This window comes from Poecilia latipinna, unplaced genomic scaffold, assembly GCF_001443285.1.
Source record: "Poecilia latipinna isolate Pla-1442-1.1 unplaced genomic scaffold, P_latipinna-1.0 Scaffold680, whole genome shotgun sequence".
NCBI lineage: Eukaryota > Metazoa > Chordata > Actinopteri > Cyprinodontiformes > Poeciliidae > Poecilia > Poecilia latipinna.
Genome location: NW_015113296.1, coordinates 177,446 through 196,152, shown reverse-complemented (window position 1 = coordinate 196,152; position 18,707 = coordinate 177,446). Strand labels below are relative to the sequence as shown.

At 35.7% G+C, this 18,707-nt stretch overlaps 1 protein-coding gene across 1 annotated transcript in view; it reads left to right on the top strand.

The window, feature by feature from the left end:
• LOC106954776 (protocadherin-15-like) overlaps window positions 1-18,707 on the top strand; it is a 182,362-nt gene that overhangs the window by 112,316 nt on the left and 51,339 nt on the right. Inside the window, exons 5-9 of the mRNA XM_015044523.1 lie at window positions 1,923-2,083; window positions 4,017-4,172; window positions 11,215-11,334; window positions 13,873-13,983; window positions 16,847-17,017. Coding sequence (XP_014900009.1) covers window positions 1,923-2,083; window positions 4,017-4,172; window positions 11,215-11,334; window positions 13,873-13,983; window positions 16,847-17,017 — 719 coding nt within the window. The remainder of the gene's footprint in view (window positions 1-1,922; window positions 2,084-4,016; window positions 4,173-11,214; window positions 11,335-13,872; window positions 13,984-16,846; window positions 17,018-18,707) is intronic.

The following is an 18,707-nucleotide window of genomic DNA, read 5'->3' as shown; positions in this document are numbered from 1 at the left end:
TTAACAATGTCAAACTAATTTGGAAAAATCTATTTTAAGATGTCAATTCATAAAAGTTGTGCCATGGTAAAATAGATTAATTAATCAAGCCTGACTTTCAACATCTTAATGCCAAATTTAGAAAAAATATATGTGAGAAAGATGAGTTTTTCAATGTACTTTTCATGAATGATTAAGATCATAACCGGCTGACCTAAAACAACTATGAAAAATTATTCATAGATGCCTATTATTTTGAGGGTGTTCTGTTATTATGGTGTGTCCTGATTTCCAGTCTTATAAAAATTTAGGCCATCATAATTTAACAAACCCAAACACCGCAGTGTGGCATCGCATCATTTGCTCAGAGTGCAGTGAAGCAGGCCTTATGTTGTATACTGTCATTTGTAGCAGTTACTGATATCTAAAATTCTTTCTTTTGGCTGTGATATGCGTCACTAACCTCAATAAGATAAACTATCCATGAGATACTCAAGAATAACAAGCAATGTGTGATTCTGTTCTTGATGCAAGAGCAGGAATAGGCTGGGATAATGGATCCATCCCTCGAACTGACCAAGGATGGAGAAGGTTAAATAGAAAACCTATAGAGTTACAAATGGTTGTAAACCAACCAGTCAGCCTTTTTAAAGTAGATTCATCAATCTTACAGTCATTCAAATGAAATCTAGCAGTACATTTAATCACATCCCTGCCCTGGGCTGGGTTGGACTTCTAACAATGCAGCTGCAAATTAAAACTAATAACAATTCTAAAAAGGATGTTCAGGTATTATTGACAGCATCATTTTCAGCTCGATCAAGACTTTTCTGTGGGGTATGCTCAGATGTATTAAACTAACCCTGTTTTATCCCTTGTTTCCTATTTTTTAGCTAATTGTTTTTCTATTTCTCTGGATGAAAGATGAAAATGAATATAGAATTCATAAGACTTGTCTCCCAGCTTCTATTTTTCTCAAAGCATCTTGCAAGATTTAATTATACTCCATAACTGACTGTGTGGAGTCAAAAGTTCTTTCATCTATGCCATCTGCTTTATTAAAAAAGACTCGGCTTTCAATTATTTGAAGTGTTTTTCTTTTCTAAATTGGTGTATCTTCCAATAGTCTAAACGTGTTTAATCTAAACTAGTTTCCAAAGTGTCTTAGAGAAAAGAAAACAGAAAATCATCATATATATATATATATATATATATATATATATAAAATGAACATCACGGAAAATGTGAATATCTAAAAAGTTTGAAAGTGATATTTTCTGTTACTCACCTCGAAGTTGAAACTCATATATTATATAGATTCATTACACTAACTCAGAAAGGTAACCAAGAGGGAGAAAATGAACTTCCACATTCAAGCCAGGCATGATTTAGTAAAACTGCAAGTCTTTGCTTCTTGTGATGTATCAGAAGACTGGAAAAGTGCTATATGAGTTCAGCCCATTTATTTTACTTTAATCTGAAAAGAAGCTTGGCATCATAGCGAGGATCATAGCTTTTTCCTCATAATTCCAATTCAGTTGCACCAGAAAGATTGAAGCTAAGGCATTTTTCATGTTTTGTCACTGACTCTCAATTACATCTAGGTCTTCAATATGGCTGGGCCATTTTAACTCATGAATATGCTTTGATACAAACCATTCAATTGTAGTTCTGGCTATATGTTTAGTTTCATGCTGGAAAGTGAACCTCTAACCTACTTTCAAACAGATTTTCTACCAACATTGCATATAACTCTATCCTACTTCCCATGACCCAAAAAGAAATATGTCAGATAAATTGAGAAGAACATGGACTGAAAATGTTTGAGCTTTGTTTTCTCAAACCTATGATCTTTTTTGCTATTTAAAAAAATCATCTAGATTTCTTCAAATTCAAAGCTTGTTTGAGGACTAAACACATTTATATATTTTTTTGTATTTCAGGAACACTGTTGGTGGAGAACATGCAGATCAATGGTGTGGCAGAGGGTCCAGATCGTACAATCTCTTTGTCTCTAAGAGACAACTACAACTACTGGGTGATTCTAGATCCTGCCAGGCAGTCTCTTTACCTGAACAGCACTGGACGAGTTCTTGATAGAGATGTAAGAAAGTTCAACATTTCTATGTTCGATGTGCCTCTGTGGCTGCTGTTTTCTTATTTTATTCAGTTCAACCATTTCTTTTTCACAGGTTTTTGTTGACAACATGTTTTCAGACCAGTGTTTTCTAAGGTTCATTGGAGATTTTACATGCTCTGAACCCTCAATTTTCTTTTGCAGATTGGATGCACCTTGCAAAACTGGCTTCTGCTCTTTAAAAAAATATATTTTTTTGAGGAGGTAGAGGATATTTATAATCAGGCAAAACTTTTTGAGTGCAAGAGCAGAGTTTGAAGCAAGAGCAGGAACACATCCAATCCAAGAGGGGAATTCTAATCTTAGGCTGTCGAAGAAAACAACACCATAGCTTCTGCGGCTTTGTTTTGGGGCTGCTTTACTTCATCTGACACAGGGAACCGTAATCTGTGCATTGCTTAGTGAAGTTTCAAGACCATCAATGCACCCATGAGTGAATATAGAGGCAGAACTCTAAATCTCACATGGCTGGGATTTAGACCAAAACATATAGCCAAAAGGATTTGGAAATAATTAAAAAAGCATAATAAAATTTGGAAAATGACTTTTTTTAATTGCCCCTTCAACAGCCAAGATCCTAATCCTACTGAATAAGAACATATCAAAAAATTGTAGAGGGGAATAGCTCCCTAAGCAGTTTATTTGAGAAATATGGGATCAAAGTATCCATTGTCAAAAGCAGATGTGTCGTTGTGAAGGACAGAGATTACTTGGAGGCAGCAATATCTGCACAGCATGCTGCCACCAGATATGAACTCTCTGGTATAGCAACATGTTTAAAGGCAACATTTTGGCAAACATGTTTAGTTATACTGAGCATTCAATGGAATGTACACATAGTTGCAAAGTCAGAATTTTTATTTTTATATTTGTCTAATTCTGTAACATCTAAAGCAGCAAGAAGTTAACCAGTGCTTCACTTATATACTAATTTAGACATTCCCTAAGCAGTTTTAGTCTTTTCAGGCATAATAAAAATATCTAACTATGTGATTGTTCTCATTTCCATACAATTTCCACCTTGTCAGCTAATTGGTTAAGAATCAAAATGAAGTAAAGGAATTTATGGTCAGTTCGTAACTGGAAAGATTTCCACCCACTGTAGCTGCAAAGCTAACATAACTTAAAAAAACATGCTTCTTTTCTCACTGTTTTGTAGTTTTGACTCATCTCACAAGGGAATCAGTCCAGAACCTTTTTGGCTTGTTAGCCTTCATTTTACCGACATGTTCTCTGTAAGTTCTGAAAGGTTCAAACTCCTGTTAAACAGTTGATAGTTTTATTTTATTTTTGGCCTGTTTCTGTTAGAGAAATAACATAAATATGTTGAATTTCAAATAATTTGAGACTAGTTAAAAAAAAATTATTATATGATCTTTTCAAGTGAAAGCTTGCTATTGAAAAAGAGCTTTATTTCTCTTTTTTGTATAATTTTGTTGTAAAATTTACAAACAATAGATGGCTGTTGGTTGACCAAAGGAGAAGTGAACATAGCTCAAATGTCTCTGACTGGATGGTAAAGAGAAAAAAACGTAAAGGGTCTGAAAACTTTCTGTCTACAGTTGATCTTTGTGGCAGTGACACAAATTGAAATCATTCCAACAATTTCACAGAAAATTGGCATCGGTACATTTACCGTCTATCCTATAAAGAGAAAATTTGATGTCAGAAATGCATTTTTATGGCTGTCTTACCCACAACCATTTTCCATTCTGATAAACTCAAACTTTTAGCTCCATCTTCTCTGAGAAGATATCAAATCTCTGCCGCTTCTCCCTTATATTCATCAACTGTGTGAACGTGTGACTGTGACTTGCCATAAATGAAACTTCTTGGCAAATAATTTTGATTCTCCAGTTTGCAATAGTGTGTTATCTTTCTTTCTCCTTCTCCCTTCCAGCCACCTTCATTTATTCAGTCCATCGTGGTTCAGGTTCAGTGCACCAACGAGCTGATTGGAACAGTGATTTTACACGAGGTCCGCATTGTTGTCCGGGACCGCAATGACAACGCTCCGCATTTCCAGCAGCCTCGATACTACGTCGCCATCAGTGAGGTAACACTCTTTTGCAGGTTTTGCACACACAGATGACTTTTATGTTTCTCAGATGCAGATTGTTTCAATGTAGCTTGGAGAAAAGGCAGAAGGCTCTTCAAAACAAGGGATCTCAAAGTGTGTTTCCCTTCACGTTTTCAACATTCATCTGTCGAGTCAGCAGTTTTCCAAATAAATGTTGTAGATCACAACAAAAATAAAGTTTTTTGTCCCATGAAATTTTTTCAGAGATACTCAATTTTAGGTTTTTGTTTTCAATAAAAAATACTCATTGAAACTACAATAAATGAAGAGCTGAAATACTTCACTCTTTGTAATGAATCTATATTATACACAAGGTCACTTTCTGCAAAGAGGACTTGCAGATGTGTTGTCCCCTTTCCATTTTTTCCGATTCAAGTTTATTTCACACAATAAAGAATAAACAGCACAATAAACAATGTTACAAATAAAGTAACCACTGTTCTGTATGTAGGTTTTCTAGCTAAAAGTAATTGTTCATAATAGATGTCACATATATCTGCATAAATGAGTCATTTCCTACTTTTACATGGAAAAAAAAGGTATAATTTCCTTACTTATTACCATTATACACTACTCGTTGATTTATAATATAAAATCCACCTATAATACAAAATTAGACAAAATGTGGAATAAATATTTTGAAGAGTGTATATCTGGCTCTTCCTTTAAGACCAATATTTATAAAATTTTGAAATGAAAGAAATCAGTGGTAGGAAATGCTGGCTTTTGGTTTGGTCTTTGACTTTCTATACCAAACTTTTTTTTTTTTTTTTTTTGTCAATTTCCTCCAAAGTTTTTGAGTCAATATTAAAGAAATTACATGATTTCGCTGCAACACATTTCAAGCACAAAACAGTACCCAGTTTGCTTTCCTTTCCTCTTTCTTCTTTGTTTGCACCACTTGAAGGAGAATAGAAAGGTTTTAGACAGATGGAAAGAAATTGGGTTTTTTGTGGCTTTCAGAATAATCTTCAACATGACAGTTTGTCCTCTAGCGTCATGGGAAGAGGAATTCAGCAAGAGGAAGTGTAAAGTTAAACTGGACGTGGATGCATGTAGCTTGCTGCCAGCACCATCCTAGGCTGAGGCAAATATATCGTTATACAGTTTTCCTCCGCCTGTCAAACTCAATCTGTCCCCTCAACCTTTTTTTTTTCCACATTCTCTGCTCCTTTTGCAGCATTCCTCTCCCTCCTATGCATTCTCCCTCATCTCTCCTGCCTTCTCAGTGTTGCCCTTTCACTAACCTCTCCACCTTTGTTGAAAATGATTTTGAGGGCTTTTATTTCTTCTCTCCACCCACACCTCATCATGCGCCTCTGAAAATTCCTATTACTGTTTTTAAACTTATTTCCTCCAATTTAGGAGCTGCCTGGTCATGATAATTCTTCCTGTGTTTTGCCCAGGTCATTTCAGACAATTTGAATGCAATAATTTTCCAAAAGTGGCTCCTTTGATTTAAATGTTAGCAGTATTGTAATAACCGGAACACTTGCTTATTTTTGATTCAGTGAGTGGTTGAATTAGTCCGACAGCCACAGCTTTGTTTATTTCACTTTCACTACTGCCAGAACTAAAACTGCATAATAAAATTAAATCATAGATTATTTTTATCCAGCTACTTTTGAACTAACTAAGCTAGAATTGAATGTAAATGTAACAATCATTTTGTCATGCGTTATCACAGAAACTGTTTCTTTTTTTTTATATTTTTGATAAGGCAATCTAATTTTAGACAAGTTGAAGCTGGTAAGAAATCTGGTAACATAGTGAAACAAACACATACCATGTCAGTTACACGGATATAATGTTATAGAACTCTATAATATGAATAAACGGTTAACTTAGATGACCAATAAAAGTGGGCTGAGATTTTTAGTTTTTAGTTGGTCATTTACTGTTTACTTACTCAGACTTATGACTGCCAAATGTCACTAAGTGGTTCTATTGTGCCAATTAAATTGTGAACCAGTTTAGCACAGCTCCAGACAGCTGCACCCACTTTCCAATTTAATTATTCATACTGATTAATAGATTGAGACCAGTGGGGCTGCTGTGGATGATCAATCCGGACTGAAATCTGGCCTGGAAACCCGTTAGGAGGTTAAACCAGCAAGGCGAAGAGAAGGGAAAACGGGTCTCAAAGGAAGGTAAACGGATAAATCTGTTCCTGAGGAGGGAAAATCAGACTGGAGCTTGATTCTACCCAGAAACGATGACCGGAACCCCGGCAGGTGATTGGATAATTGCAGTCGGGTGTAACGGCCCCAACAGGTTCACCACGCCCTCCAGCAGAGACTCCTGCTCAGGAGGGAAGTCTCACAAACACTCACACACAACCTCCACAAGCCAGAATGCTGACAAGACCAACTAAATCTAAGAAGAAAACTAAACACAGGTGGACTCCATTTACCTTTAAATCACAATTTATTGTATTGTATGTTCTTTATTGATATTCCCCTGGGCTCTGTGCTTAACCTCATATTGTCTACCAATCTGTGAATCTGTATGTGTGTGTGTGAATGGGTCAAAGTGGCCTTTGACTGGTTTCTATGACTAGGAAAGCGCAACATAAATTCAGTCCATTTCACAACAATCTCGAGGACACAGTTAAAGTTTAATCTAAAAGTTTTCCATCTTAGCTTATCCTGGTGTTAATTTCACAGGAAGGCATTGGAACCAGGATTTAAAGTTGCTTCATTATCTAAAAGCTGCAAAGTGATGCTAACAATTTAACCATTGTTAAATCAGGGAGAAGAGATAACACGACTAGAGGAAATGATCTAGCAAATCATCAGTGCCGCACCAATTTGACCCTTAATCTCATTTATTCATAGCTGGCTAGAGTTCAGACTTTAGTTTTTACCTTATCAAAGACTTGGTTAGCAAAGTACAGCAATTTATCATCTGCTTTTTTTCTTTACTGTCAGGGGGGTGACGAGCTTATTTATCTAATATTAAAAGAAATCTTTGGAATATTACATTTAGAAAATCTAGAGCCATTTTTTTTTTCTTGGTTAACATGTTCGGTAAAAGTAAAATATATATACATACATGTTTAGTAGAAATGTTCCCAACCATTCTGTCTTTTATTTCAATACAAAGAACACCTACTACCTACCAATATTTTTTGCTATTCCTAAAAAATGTAGCTAGTTTTCTAAAAAAAAAGTTTTAATAAGCTCATTCAATAACAGCTAATTTAATAAGAATGTCTTAGATTAACTAATTGAGAGTAAAGTACTTTTGCTGGGAAAGCTCCTCTCAGGTCATGAGTCCTGAGAGGAGCTTTCCCACCATTCAGCTCAGTAGTTTAGTCTCTTTGTGAAACAGCCAAGAATATATGATGTCATTTTTAAGCTGTTTGGCATCTTTAGATTAGCACTACTATGGTTAATGCTATTCATATAACAGTAACTACAGTACTTAATTTTATTTAAAGATATCTACCAGTCATCAAAATCGTCCAACTGGTTGTAAATATTTCAAAAACGTATATATCTTGTTTTGAAGATAGAAGTAAAGAGCAGAACCCCGTTAGCCTTCCGGTCGTCCTCTAAAGCTCTAAGATGTTTTAATTCTTTAATATAGAAAAAGAATCAATTACATCTGCTTTGAACATCAAAGCAGAAGTTCAGCAACATCCGCTTTGATGTAATTGAACACTGAATATAGCATCCTTGATTCCAAGAATCACAAAAAGAACTACGAATAGGTTATTGGACAATATATTTAATGAAATCTGGATAATTTTCTCTTACTGAAACCCGTGTAACCCACGACTTTCAGTACCAGGCAGAATAAGAAGCTGCTTTATTTTTAAATGTTGCAACAACTGATGTCTATTTAGCATAATCTGGATATCTTGACAGATCTGTCTGACAACTGAACCTAGTGAAATATTTTTGAAATAAATGCCGTCTATATGCCCAAAATCTCTTATATAACTTCATGACGTACAGATTTTCCTACCAACAAATGTCCAGATAGTCTGTGGTGTTTCTCTCAAGTATTCACTTTGGAAGTAAAGTTTGTTCTCCAATTGATAAGCGGCATGCATGCTAACCAGAAGTAAATAATGCAAGCATTTAGCTGGTAGTTTTACTAGCGATGAAGCTGAATGCCAGTCACTGATTCGACTGAAAGAAGGAAGATGAATGTAATTTCATTTGAAATAAATCCATTTTAAATGTATGACCTGAGATCAACTTTGTTGTGATTAGGCTCTATAAATATGAATCAGACAGAAATGTATTGCCACAAATGTTTGCACATGCAGAAATCTGCTTTGGCATCTGGTGCCAACACAGAAATACACCAGACAAAATATAAATTTACAACAGAAATGTGAGAGACTGTATCTTTATGTTCAACCAGAGGCCAAACAAACACATGATTTTGCATCTCTGTATGCAAAAGACAAATATATCTGTTCCCCTCATTACCGTCCACACTGCTGGAATATTGTTTTTAATTGCAGAACATACTTAAGGGTGCATATCTGTACAGCCAAGTGTTCTCTGAGTTTAAATGTCTTTAAATAGTGCTGAACTGGAAAAAAATAAAATAAAGTGAATGGATGTCCTAAATGTTGATGAGTTTGGACAAACGTTCCTAGCACAGTAAAAGGTTTTGAGGGGTTGGAATTTATTTGCATTGTCATTCTCAGAAAAACATGTTTTTCTTTGTACAATGGTTTATTTTTGCTGAAAAATATGCCCCAAAAGCTGTCTTGCTGTGTTTTGTGGGAACAAAAAAAGAATAATGATAATATACACGAAACAATCTGGTTCTGTAACATTTTCTGATGCCAAAGCAGCACCGCTATGCTTCCAATGCTGATTCCTGCTTTAGCTCAGAGATGTGCCTCACTTGCACACAGTCGAGCTGTGAGCATACTTGCGGGCATAAACTGTTATCCTTTAAAACAAACATTAAGTAGAAACGGACAAAGGCGTGAGTTGACTCAGAGCTGCTCTGACAGGAAAAGGCAGTGCTGTGTGCCTGACTGACTGGCTAATGGCTAATTTCCAGTAATTGTGTTTAAAATCACTTCATTCAAGCCTTTTATGATGAACAATAAAGGACAATGATGATTTTTAACCCATTGCTGTTAGATTTCAAGCTGTAGTTTTGGAGCATGATTTGTGTACTACCGTGGCAGACAACAATGCAGTCTAGTTACAATGTGTCAGTAAAACATAATGACTTAAAAAATACAAAAATATAGACAGAAGATGATGTTTTCTCTCATTAAAAGCTGCAAAATGTTAATTGTATTTCACATAATAACCCAAAATAACACTAACTACAAAATACGGTTTGGGTCACCTGGTGTTTGCTGCTCACTTTGCTCAGTAAGCTCAGTTTCGCTGTTTGGTGTTTCATGCACTCTGCCACGTGTCCAGAGGAGAGCAAAAACATCCTGCTAATTACTCCTGGTCTGTTTCCAAAAAATAAAAAATAAAAAAAAGCTTTCTATTTAGCCAAACTCTATTGGTGCCATGTGTGAAGCTGAGTTATCTTCCTCTTACGCATCCCCCATTGTTGGCCGTAGGCATGTGTTCAGCTATTTTCTGTTCCCAGTCATATATTTATTTATTTTTCTTTAAGACATGCACTAGCTATTTAACTACTGTTAAATATCTTATTTAACAGTAAAATATCTTTATTATATGTCCAACATATACAAGCTACAGTGGGCTGCAGTGGGTACAGTAAGGACCTTAAGAAGTCTCAGCATTCCACTCAACATTTTACCATAACCATTTTAAAATTAATTTTAGCATACAAAACTTCAAACCGTATAGATCAAACTATTCTTACTCTTTGAAGATGCTTAAAATCGTCTGTCAGTTTGACCTAAATGGAGTATTGAATATCTGCACTCATAGGTTTGCATTTGGGAAGGCTGCAAAAAGCAGAATTTCACTCTCAGTATTCCCTCCTGTTGTGGCTAAATTATTTAACAGAACAAACAAACTGCTTGTGATAGTCAACACTTCAAGGTGAAATAAAGTATGGATTGTAATTTACAGTGAGAGCCTGAACAAACTTGCCTTTTTGTTTACGGTCATCGATACTTGTGTTTCGCGAGTGCTGGTTGTGCTATTCATTGATTGTGCTACGTGCTTAGGTCATAATGGAGGAGCTATGAACAACAAAAACTTATTTTTAAATATATCAGTCAATGTATTATTATTTTTTAAAAACTTGTCCTGTAGTTGACATTTATTATTAGTAACCTTCAGTTATAGGTCTCTCCTTTGAGTTTCCACCAAAGTGGATTTCTGTGTTCATGGATACAACTCCTGTTTCTCAGTTATTTTGGTGTTAATGTGTTTACACATTTAAAAGCTGTTACTAAATTGTCAACCCTCCAGTTTGGTAGAAGTCTTAAAAGCTTCACTCACAACAAGGTTGACTGTATTTACAGCAAACCAGCAACATATTTTTCTCAAAAATTGAGTTTTTGTTCATTAATTTCCAAAATTCTGCTTCCTGAAAAGGCTCAATTTAATGAGCTGTGACCTCTGTGAGTACTTTATTTATCTGAGCAGTAATTAGTTTTAACAGTGACACAGTAAAACATTTGGATCTCCACATTTTCTCTTTTATCAGAGGGGGGCAGTGAAACCTTTCATTTGTTCGCATTAGTGAGAGCCTGCTGATGCTATGCATAGACGGAACATTTTGAACACTTCCTGTGTTTCACTTATTTCAAGAGCAACTGAAAGAGACACAAATGACTCCCAACTGATCCTCCTTTTCAAGTCCGATTTATGCGTAATGAAAATAAAAATGCAAAGCACTTTCTCTTTGTTCTGTAGAAAACAGTGGGGGATTAACATCCCTTGTGGCCAAACGCTGGTGAATCTTATTTTGCTCTTCTTTCATCTGTGCCACATGAAAACAATAGATGTTTGTATGACACTGTCAGAAATGATTTAATCACTGTGTTTTCAAAGTTTTGACATCATATGGAAAGACTGCTGCTGTTTTTTTTTCTTTTTTTCAGCTAACCCCTGTAGGAACAACGATCTTCTCTGGTTTCTCGGGGAATAATGGTGCAACCGACATCGACGACGGCCCCAACGGGCAGATAGAGTACACCGTCCAGTACAACCCAAAAGATCCGGTGAGTTCTGGTATTTTGCTGTCAAACTCTATGCAATCAATTTCTGAACATGTTCTGTTGTCTGGTTTAAGAATATTTGATTTTCATACAAATATAATCATGTTGGCAAAGACCGGAAAACAGTTTCACCAAAAGGGTCAAAAGCTCATGTTTTCTCACAAGCTGTAATGTTTCAGTTTTTATGTTTGTAATTTGCGTTCATTGAAATGGAAATGTTGCCGAATGAAATGTCAAAAACAATATTTTATTCGCAAAGACCTCAGTGGGATTATGTGTTGGCTCTGCCTCAAAATGTTAATGACTCTATTTCAGTGGATATAAATAACTGTCCCATCCTTATTGATTTAGAAGTGAAAACAGTTGTCTTACCTGAGAACAAAGCTTAAAATCATTGGGTTTCTTTTTGTTGTTGTTTTTTCTAACTGTGTAACGCCAAATAAATACTTTCAGAACAATTTCACAGTCGCTTCTAGTAACACCGCTGCTAAATTGGATATAAAGGAAACATTTCCCATTGTCTCAGAAGTACTTGTAGAAGTTCTTCTGGGACTTCTACAAGTCCCACTAAAGCAGGGGTCCCCAAGCTACGGCCCGCCTCCTCATTTGGTCCGGCCCCCTGAACAATACCAGAGAGCATTCAGTGTTTTTTTTTTCATATATATGTGGATTTTTCTTCAACCACCAGGGGGGGCTCTTGAGCAGATATGAAACTTAGGTTCCCTCAATGGAATATATACTAGTGAGTACCAGTCACTGTTTCGCTCATGGTTTTTTTCCATTTGCATTCTGGGTAAAACTCAATCTACAAACGCGAATATGTCGTCGGCAGTAATCCAATCCCCCCCCCCGTCAACAAAACTTTTCTAAGGTTTCTTTCTCGAAAAACTAAGACCGGCCCCCGACCAGAAAAGGGAACAGTCATGTGGCCCTCGCAGGAAAAAGTTTGGGGACCCCTGCACTAAAGGATCAACTAAAGTTGGTGCAACTAAAGGATCAAGTTGCCATCAATGCAAAACTTGCGTATGAGAGTGCAGTGAGGTCTTGACTTTAAAACAGTGGCCTGGTTCTAAAAAGTCACTTCTTGTAAGGGGAAAAAAATCCTTACTTTCTCCAGAGAATACAAGGATTACCAGCAAACTGGACTAGAGAGAACTGTGGGGTATTCCCTCTGCCGAAGTTCTCTTTGGGTTGCTTGGAATATCTAAAAAAAAACAAAAAACACAAAAACTGTCTTGGTAAGAAGAAATGGATGCTGGCATGAGTCCTGAGACATGCTGAGAGTGAAGCATCTTGACTCCATTCATGTTTGGGGTTCTCTCTCAACCAAAAGAGCAAAATCATTCAAGTTTTACCTGAAAATGCTGGAATGTATGAAAAGGAAATCCAAACATACCCCAGAAACAACAATCCAAGAGTAATCCTGTGTGGAACAGAGTCGTTTCCAGTAAGACGGGGCAGCGTGTCAAAGGGATAGACTGATGACAGAATGACTCAGTTCAGGTCATGGCCAACTTCTCAGATCTTATGCCCATTGATAGATTATTCCATTGACTCTTTAGGTATAATTAATGTATTTTCCATTAATATCACTAGAAACATATATTGTTCTTTGGTAAATTATAAAACAAGAAGAGATGTGTGTTTCTCAGAACTTATCTCTTTAACTGTAATTTGTTTAAACTGCAATGTTTTTGATAATTCATCTTCATGTATGCATTGTCCTCCTGGCTACTATAAACCTCTCAAGATGAGTTTACAGCACTGTTGCTTTTGGTTTTTTTGTTTTTTTGTTATGTTCCTGTCGACTCTGCCCTGGACCAGTGAACTGCCCAAACTGTGCTGCTCAGTGTTTAAATATAATCCAGTTTACCTGTAACCGTTTCCCGGTGTGGATTATGGAAAACTGAGTTTGGTGGTCTATTTCACCAAAAGCCATAAAGGATCCTTTTTAAACAATGTTCTGAAAGAGTTTGATGTGGTTGTGTGCACTAAGGTGTTTTAGGTTTCTTAATGTGTTCTGATTTAAAAAAGTTGATATTATTGTCGTTTATCTGGTGTGTTGTTATAAAATATTAAATAATTGCATCTGAAACAGTTTTTCACATAGGAAAGCAAAACTTTTACTTAAATTCAGAATACAACTGAAGCTGCATTTATTGTTGTAATTCCCCCCCTCTTATTAAGGACCCTATTCACGAAATTATATTTTAAACCCATTCTCACTCATTTTATTCTATATCAGATTTGTGCTTCTCTATGGAATCGAAACAGCGTTTACTGAAGATTTCATTTGATTTATTGTTATATTTCTCTTTTTGCTCTGCTGGTTCTGAGCCCACATAAATTATTCCTGCTTCCGCTGAACAACTCATTTGCATCGCATTGAAATCATAAAATACGCCTTGCTGTTACACTTGTGTAACTATCTTCCACGTGTATTGCATGTCTTAGCTTGTCTTTATTTTGTAAAATCTTAAGAGTAGACTTTGTGTGTGACTCATTGAGTTTGCTTTTGCCTCATGTCTGTATGTTCTCCAGACTGCCAACAGAACCTTTGACATCCCCCTGACTTTGTTTGGCTCCGTAGTTCTAAGGGAACGGCTCAACTACGAGGAGATAACTCGATACTTGGTCATTATACAGGCAAATGTAAGTCATTGTTTCCTCATTTGATTTTGCTGTTAATTTCACGAGTTTTCATGCTGGAATATTTTTAGACTTCTTTCAATGAAACGAAAAGATTATTTAAAAAAGCAAAAATAAAGATTATGTACTCAGTAACTTTATAGAAAATATCTGGATAAAAAAACCAAAAAACTTTTTTCTCATATACAATGTATATAACTTGTTTTATTGCAAACTATTAAATTTCTAATATTAATGTTCCACAGCCTTTGTGGTGGTTAGTCAGCCTAAGGGAATCTGCAAGAGCATCCCTAATTATCACTAATGTATTTGCCAATCTAATTGTTTGCCTTTTATTTCCCTGCAATCTATGTTTTATTAATGAGCTCACTATAATATATTTATTTTTGTCAGATCAGTAAGCACGTTGTCTGTAGAAGTTAAAGTGATCTAAGCTGAACCATGGCTGAGATGATTCTCATCAGCTGCAGTTTCGGGTTTTGTTGTAATGTGAGAACCATCCTCACAAAAGGCTTCTCAGAGTTACTCCATGTATTCATGTCCCAGATCCCAGTTACCCCGAAAACATTATTAAAAGTCAACAGTACACTGAAAGATTAATGTGTTTCTGACTGCTGGAAAGGCTGACACATTCAGTGTTTATCTGAAGAGATTATTAGGAGTATTTTGAGAAGCCGCAAATTTGTGGGGTATAAATTCTTAGCAGGCTGCATGAAGCCAGGCAAAACCTATTAAACAAGGCTGACCTTTTCATCTGAACGCTGATAGAAACAGTCTATAATTAGGCTTATTGTGTTGATAACTGGCAATCTTAACTTCCCATATTACTTCAACATTATACTGAAGACATTGTGGTTCCATCCACCTAATGTTATGCAGCACTTTGCAGAGTTATTGAGAGCCCTGAACCTTCTTCATGTTTTGTCACATTACAATGACAAATTTCTCTGTATTTTATTGGGATTTTAGACCAACATGAAGATGAGAAATCGCCACAAAGGGGTACCTAGATGTGAAGAAATAAAGAAAATTATAGACGATCTTAAACATGTTTTAAAACTCAATTCAACATCCTCTAAATAACTTTGAGCGCAACTAATTTACTTTGCAATTTATTTAATAAAAAGTCCACTTGTATGTATAATCTCATCTCAGTATGAATCCAGATGTTTTATGAAGGCCTCAAAGGTTTTCTAGAGAAAATTAGAGAACAAGGAAGCTTGAAGAAAAATACCCCAATCTTTAAACATTTCAAATGTATATTATTATAAGCAATTGCAGAAAGATCTTGACCTCTTAGGAGTACACTTGTGAAGGTCATGTTAATGATTTGGGTACTCCACCTACATAGAAGTGGTACTTGTTAATTGATCCAAAAGTTTAAATTTTAGGAAACTCTAATAACAGGAGCATGTTTCCAAAGGTCAAATCGTATATTTTGATGTGAACTGCACAAAGCATGTTTTACCTCCACACAGTGACCAAGTCGCTAAGATTCAAGTTAAATCTTTATCTTATTAGTAGTACAAGTTCCACATAAGTTTCCTCATTATTACTAGAAAAGCATATTGCAAGTCGTAGTGAAACATGGATTCAGTAGAAAGGCGATGAGTTTCGTGTTTCTTGACAACGGCCTTGTATTCCTTCCAAACTGGCTGCATATTTCATGAGGGCCTCACAAAAATCCTCCTGTTTTAGCCTAAGGTCTCCTTCAGGTCACCTCTGAAGAAAAACTAATCATGTGAGAGAACAGTCGTTCTTTATTTTTGGTGTAGCAGTCACACATTTTTTCACTCCTTTGCACAATCCTGTTTTTATTGAATATGTGTTGTACTGCCATGTTTGCTTGTTTTTCTTTCAGTTTCTTGACAAACCAAACCTTTAGAGTAAGATGGTTTTTCTGGATCAAGACTTTGGCAGTGCAAGCATATTGGAAATGTAATGAATTAATCAATATTCAGCTGAAAACCGTTTTTCAGTTCTGTTCTTGGTGTAGAAAACATGATAGTTGCAAGCAGGAAAAAGCTCCTCAGGGCTTTTGTATGTCTGAAAAAAGAAATGAAGCTGTGTCTGAAAATCATTAACATATTAAAATGATTTAATATTTTTAGATCCCTGAGAATTGGATTTAAATGTATGTGTTTTCCAGCAAATATGTTAAAATAAAAAATTTACATCTTGAGTGTGAAACTTACAATTTTATTGTTGTTGTTTTCTCAGCGGCTGGTTGTAATGAACATTTTACAAGGTGCATGAAAAAAAAAATTGGGATTTAGCCAAAATCTGGTCCTGTATTTATAAACAAAATATTTCTAATTTCCTGTTCAGTGGGATGAACAGGAAATTAGAAATAACTGTAGTTTAATAACTACTGTTATTAAAAGGGTGATAACAGTAGTGTTGAGTAGTCGGGTAAAAAAAAAAAATTGAATTCCACATTGCTTATCTTTTGAAGATGAATCCTTTTGCCACTTAATGCACATCAGCTGATGCATTTAATGCACAGAGACGCGTCTTGATAAAATGCAGAAAGATCGAATAGATTTCTGGACGCTGGCCTTGGATGTTTTTGTTAAAAGTGTCGAAGCTCCTGAGTGGAACAGGTTTGATAGATGGTTAGATGTGCCTTGGAGCGTAAGCCGCTGATCAGACTCTGCCAGTTCGTGTTGTTTGATATATTATTAATAGGGGTCTGCTCTCTGACCCCAGTTTAATGCAGCCATTCTGATTTGATTGGGTTATTCTTTATCTAAATCATTTAACTTGCTGCTTGAGTGTTTCTTAGTCCTGGTTGCTACTATTTCAAAAAAACCGATTGCTTCAGATTTCATGAACTAAAATGGAAGATTTTCTCATTTCTATGCAGGACCGGGCACCTTCACCGAGTGACCGTCGAACTGCCACCACCACGCTGACCGTGGATGTGCTGGATGGAGATGACTTGGGTCCCATGTTCCTACCTTGTACACTTGTGGGAAACACTCGTGACTGTAGTCCCATCACGTATTTGGCCAGTGTTCTGGAGCTGACGGAGCCTGTAAGTGTTATACACATACATTATTCACTGGATTTTGCTGTTTGGTGTGGACAGCGTGTAACCAGGGTCACTGCTGCCGCGCTCGCTGCGTTCACTGGACAATATTTTTGAGTTGCATTTAACATGCTTGTTTGCACTTCTTCTGGTTATTGTATATTAATAGGCAACTTTTGAAGTCATGCCTATTGATTTTGTTCACAGTATCTCTGGGCCTCTTTGTAATGATAATTTGATACAAACATTTACTGAGCATGTGACTGGAGTTGCCTGATTATCAGCTTAAATGAAATGCCTTTAAAAATTTGCTCATCATGTAAAAAAAAAAAAGATAGAAAATGAGTAAAAGTCCTTTTTATTTTCATTTAAATCTTAGATTACATTGGTCAAGTTACCTGAAGGATTATATTTCAGATTTACAGGGGTACACTACTAGATTTAAATGTTATATCATCTTATTATGTCATTTGTCCTTTAAAATTATTTTAGAATAACATATTTTTACGTTGTCATGGTGTTGGGGGGCCAGTAAGGCTGAAAAATGTCAGTTTCTACTATCCCCAGTTCTGGGTAATTAACTACAAATTTAGTGTAAAGTTATCCGGCTCCATTTCTATAATCCAGACAGTGTATCACCTTTGATATCTGCTTTTAAAATCTCTGCGGGCTTAATCCAGCCCTAACATTTGCTCTAAGTCTGTCAGGAAGAGTAAAGTGTAAAACCTTTGTTTACTCACCTTGACATTTAAGTGAAGTATAATACCGCTATTGCCAGCATAATAATAAAATGTGTTTTCCATGTAGACTTGAATTAAATGGGGAAAGTAGCAGTATGTGAGACCCTTTTTTGCAGCCGCATAGAAATTATAATAATTATTATTCATAAAAACAGAATGTGTTGGTGCATTTGGGTGAAGTCTCCTTTCAGTATGAAACATCTGGCTTACAATTATTCCAGATATTGCAGTTTTATACTTGACATGTGTGAATTAATCCATCCCCTTTTCTGAAGAGGCAAGTTTAAAAAAAAAATCTTGAATAAATATTAAGAATTGTCTTCTTTTTTTTGTTTTTGGACAAATAGACTTAAGGTTTCACAGCTCATACACTAACAGCTTAGCTACAGTATTTCTCCAGACATGTATTATTATTAAATTTTACTTTTACTTAAATAAAAATTTAAATCAACATGGCCTGTGGGATTGCGAGTAAAAACATAGTACAACCTGTTGTCACGTAGCATTAATTGATCTCACAATAAAATAATTCCACTGTCTAAATATTAGTTTTGCAATTCATTCATCAATCTGCAATAAATCATTTATGTTTGCATGGAACAATCAATTATACATGTGTAAAGGACCATAGGGCTACATTGTGTCTCAGTGCTATGATTTTTTGTTTTATCCATTTTCCATAGCTATTATTTATCAATAACCTCACTAAAGCATGTACTTATTTACTTATTATTTATCAATAACCTCACTAATGCATGTACTTATTTACTTATTATTTATCAATAACCTCACTAATGCATGTACTTATTTACTTGAACAATGAGGAATAAACAACAGAAATAAACATAAAGTCGACAATGGAGACGGCTCAACTTCTGCTGATGAGAATAAAAGGCTCTGAAAAGGAAAGTTCATCAATCTGAATGTTCAACGGATGTTTATCAACCTTCATCAGA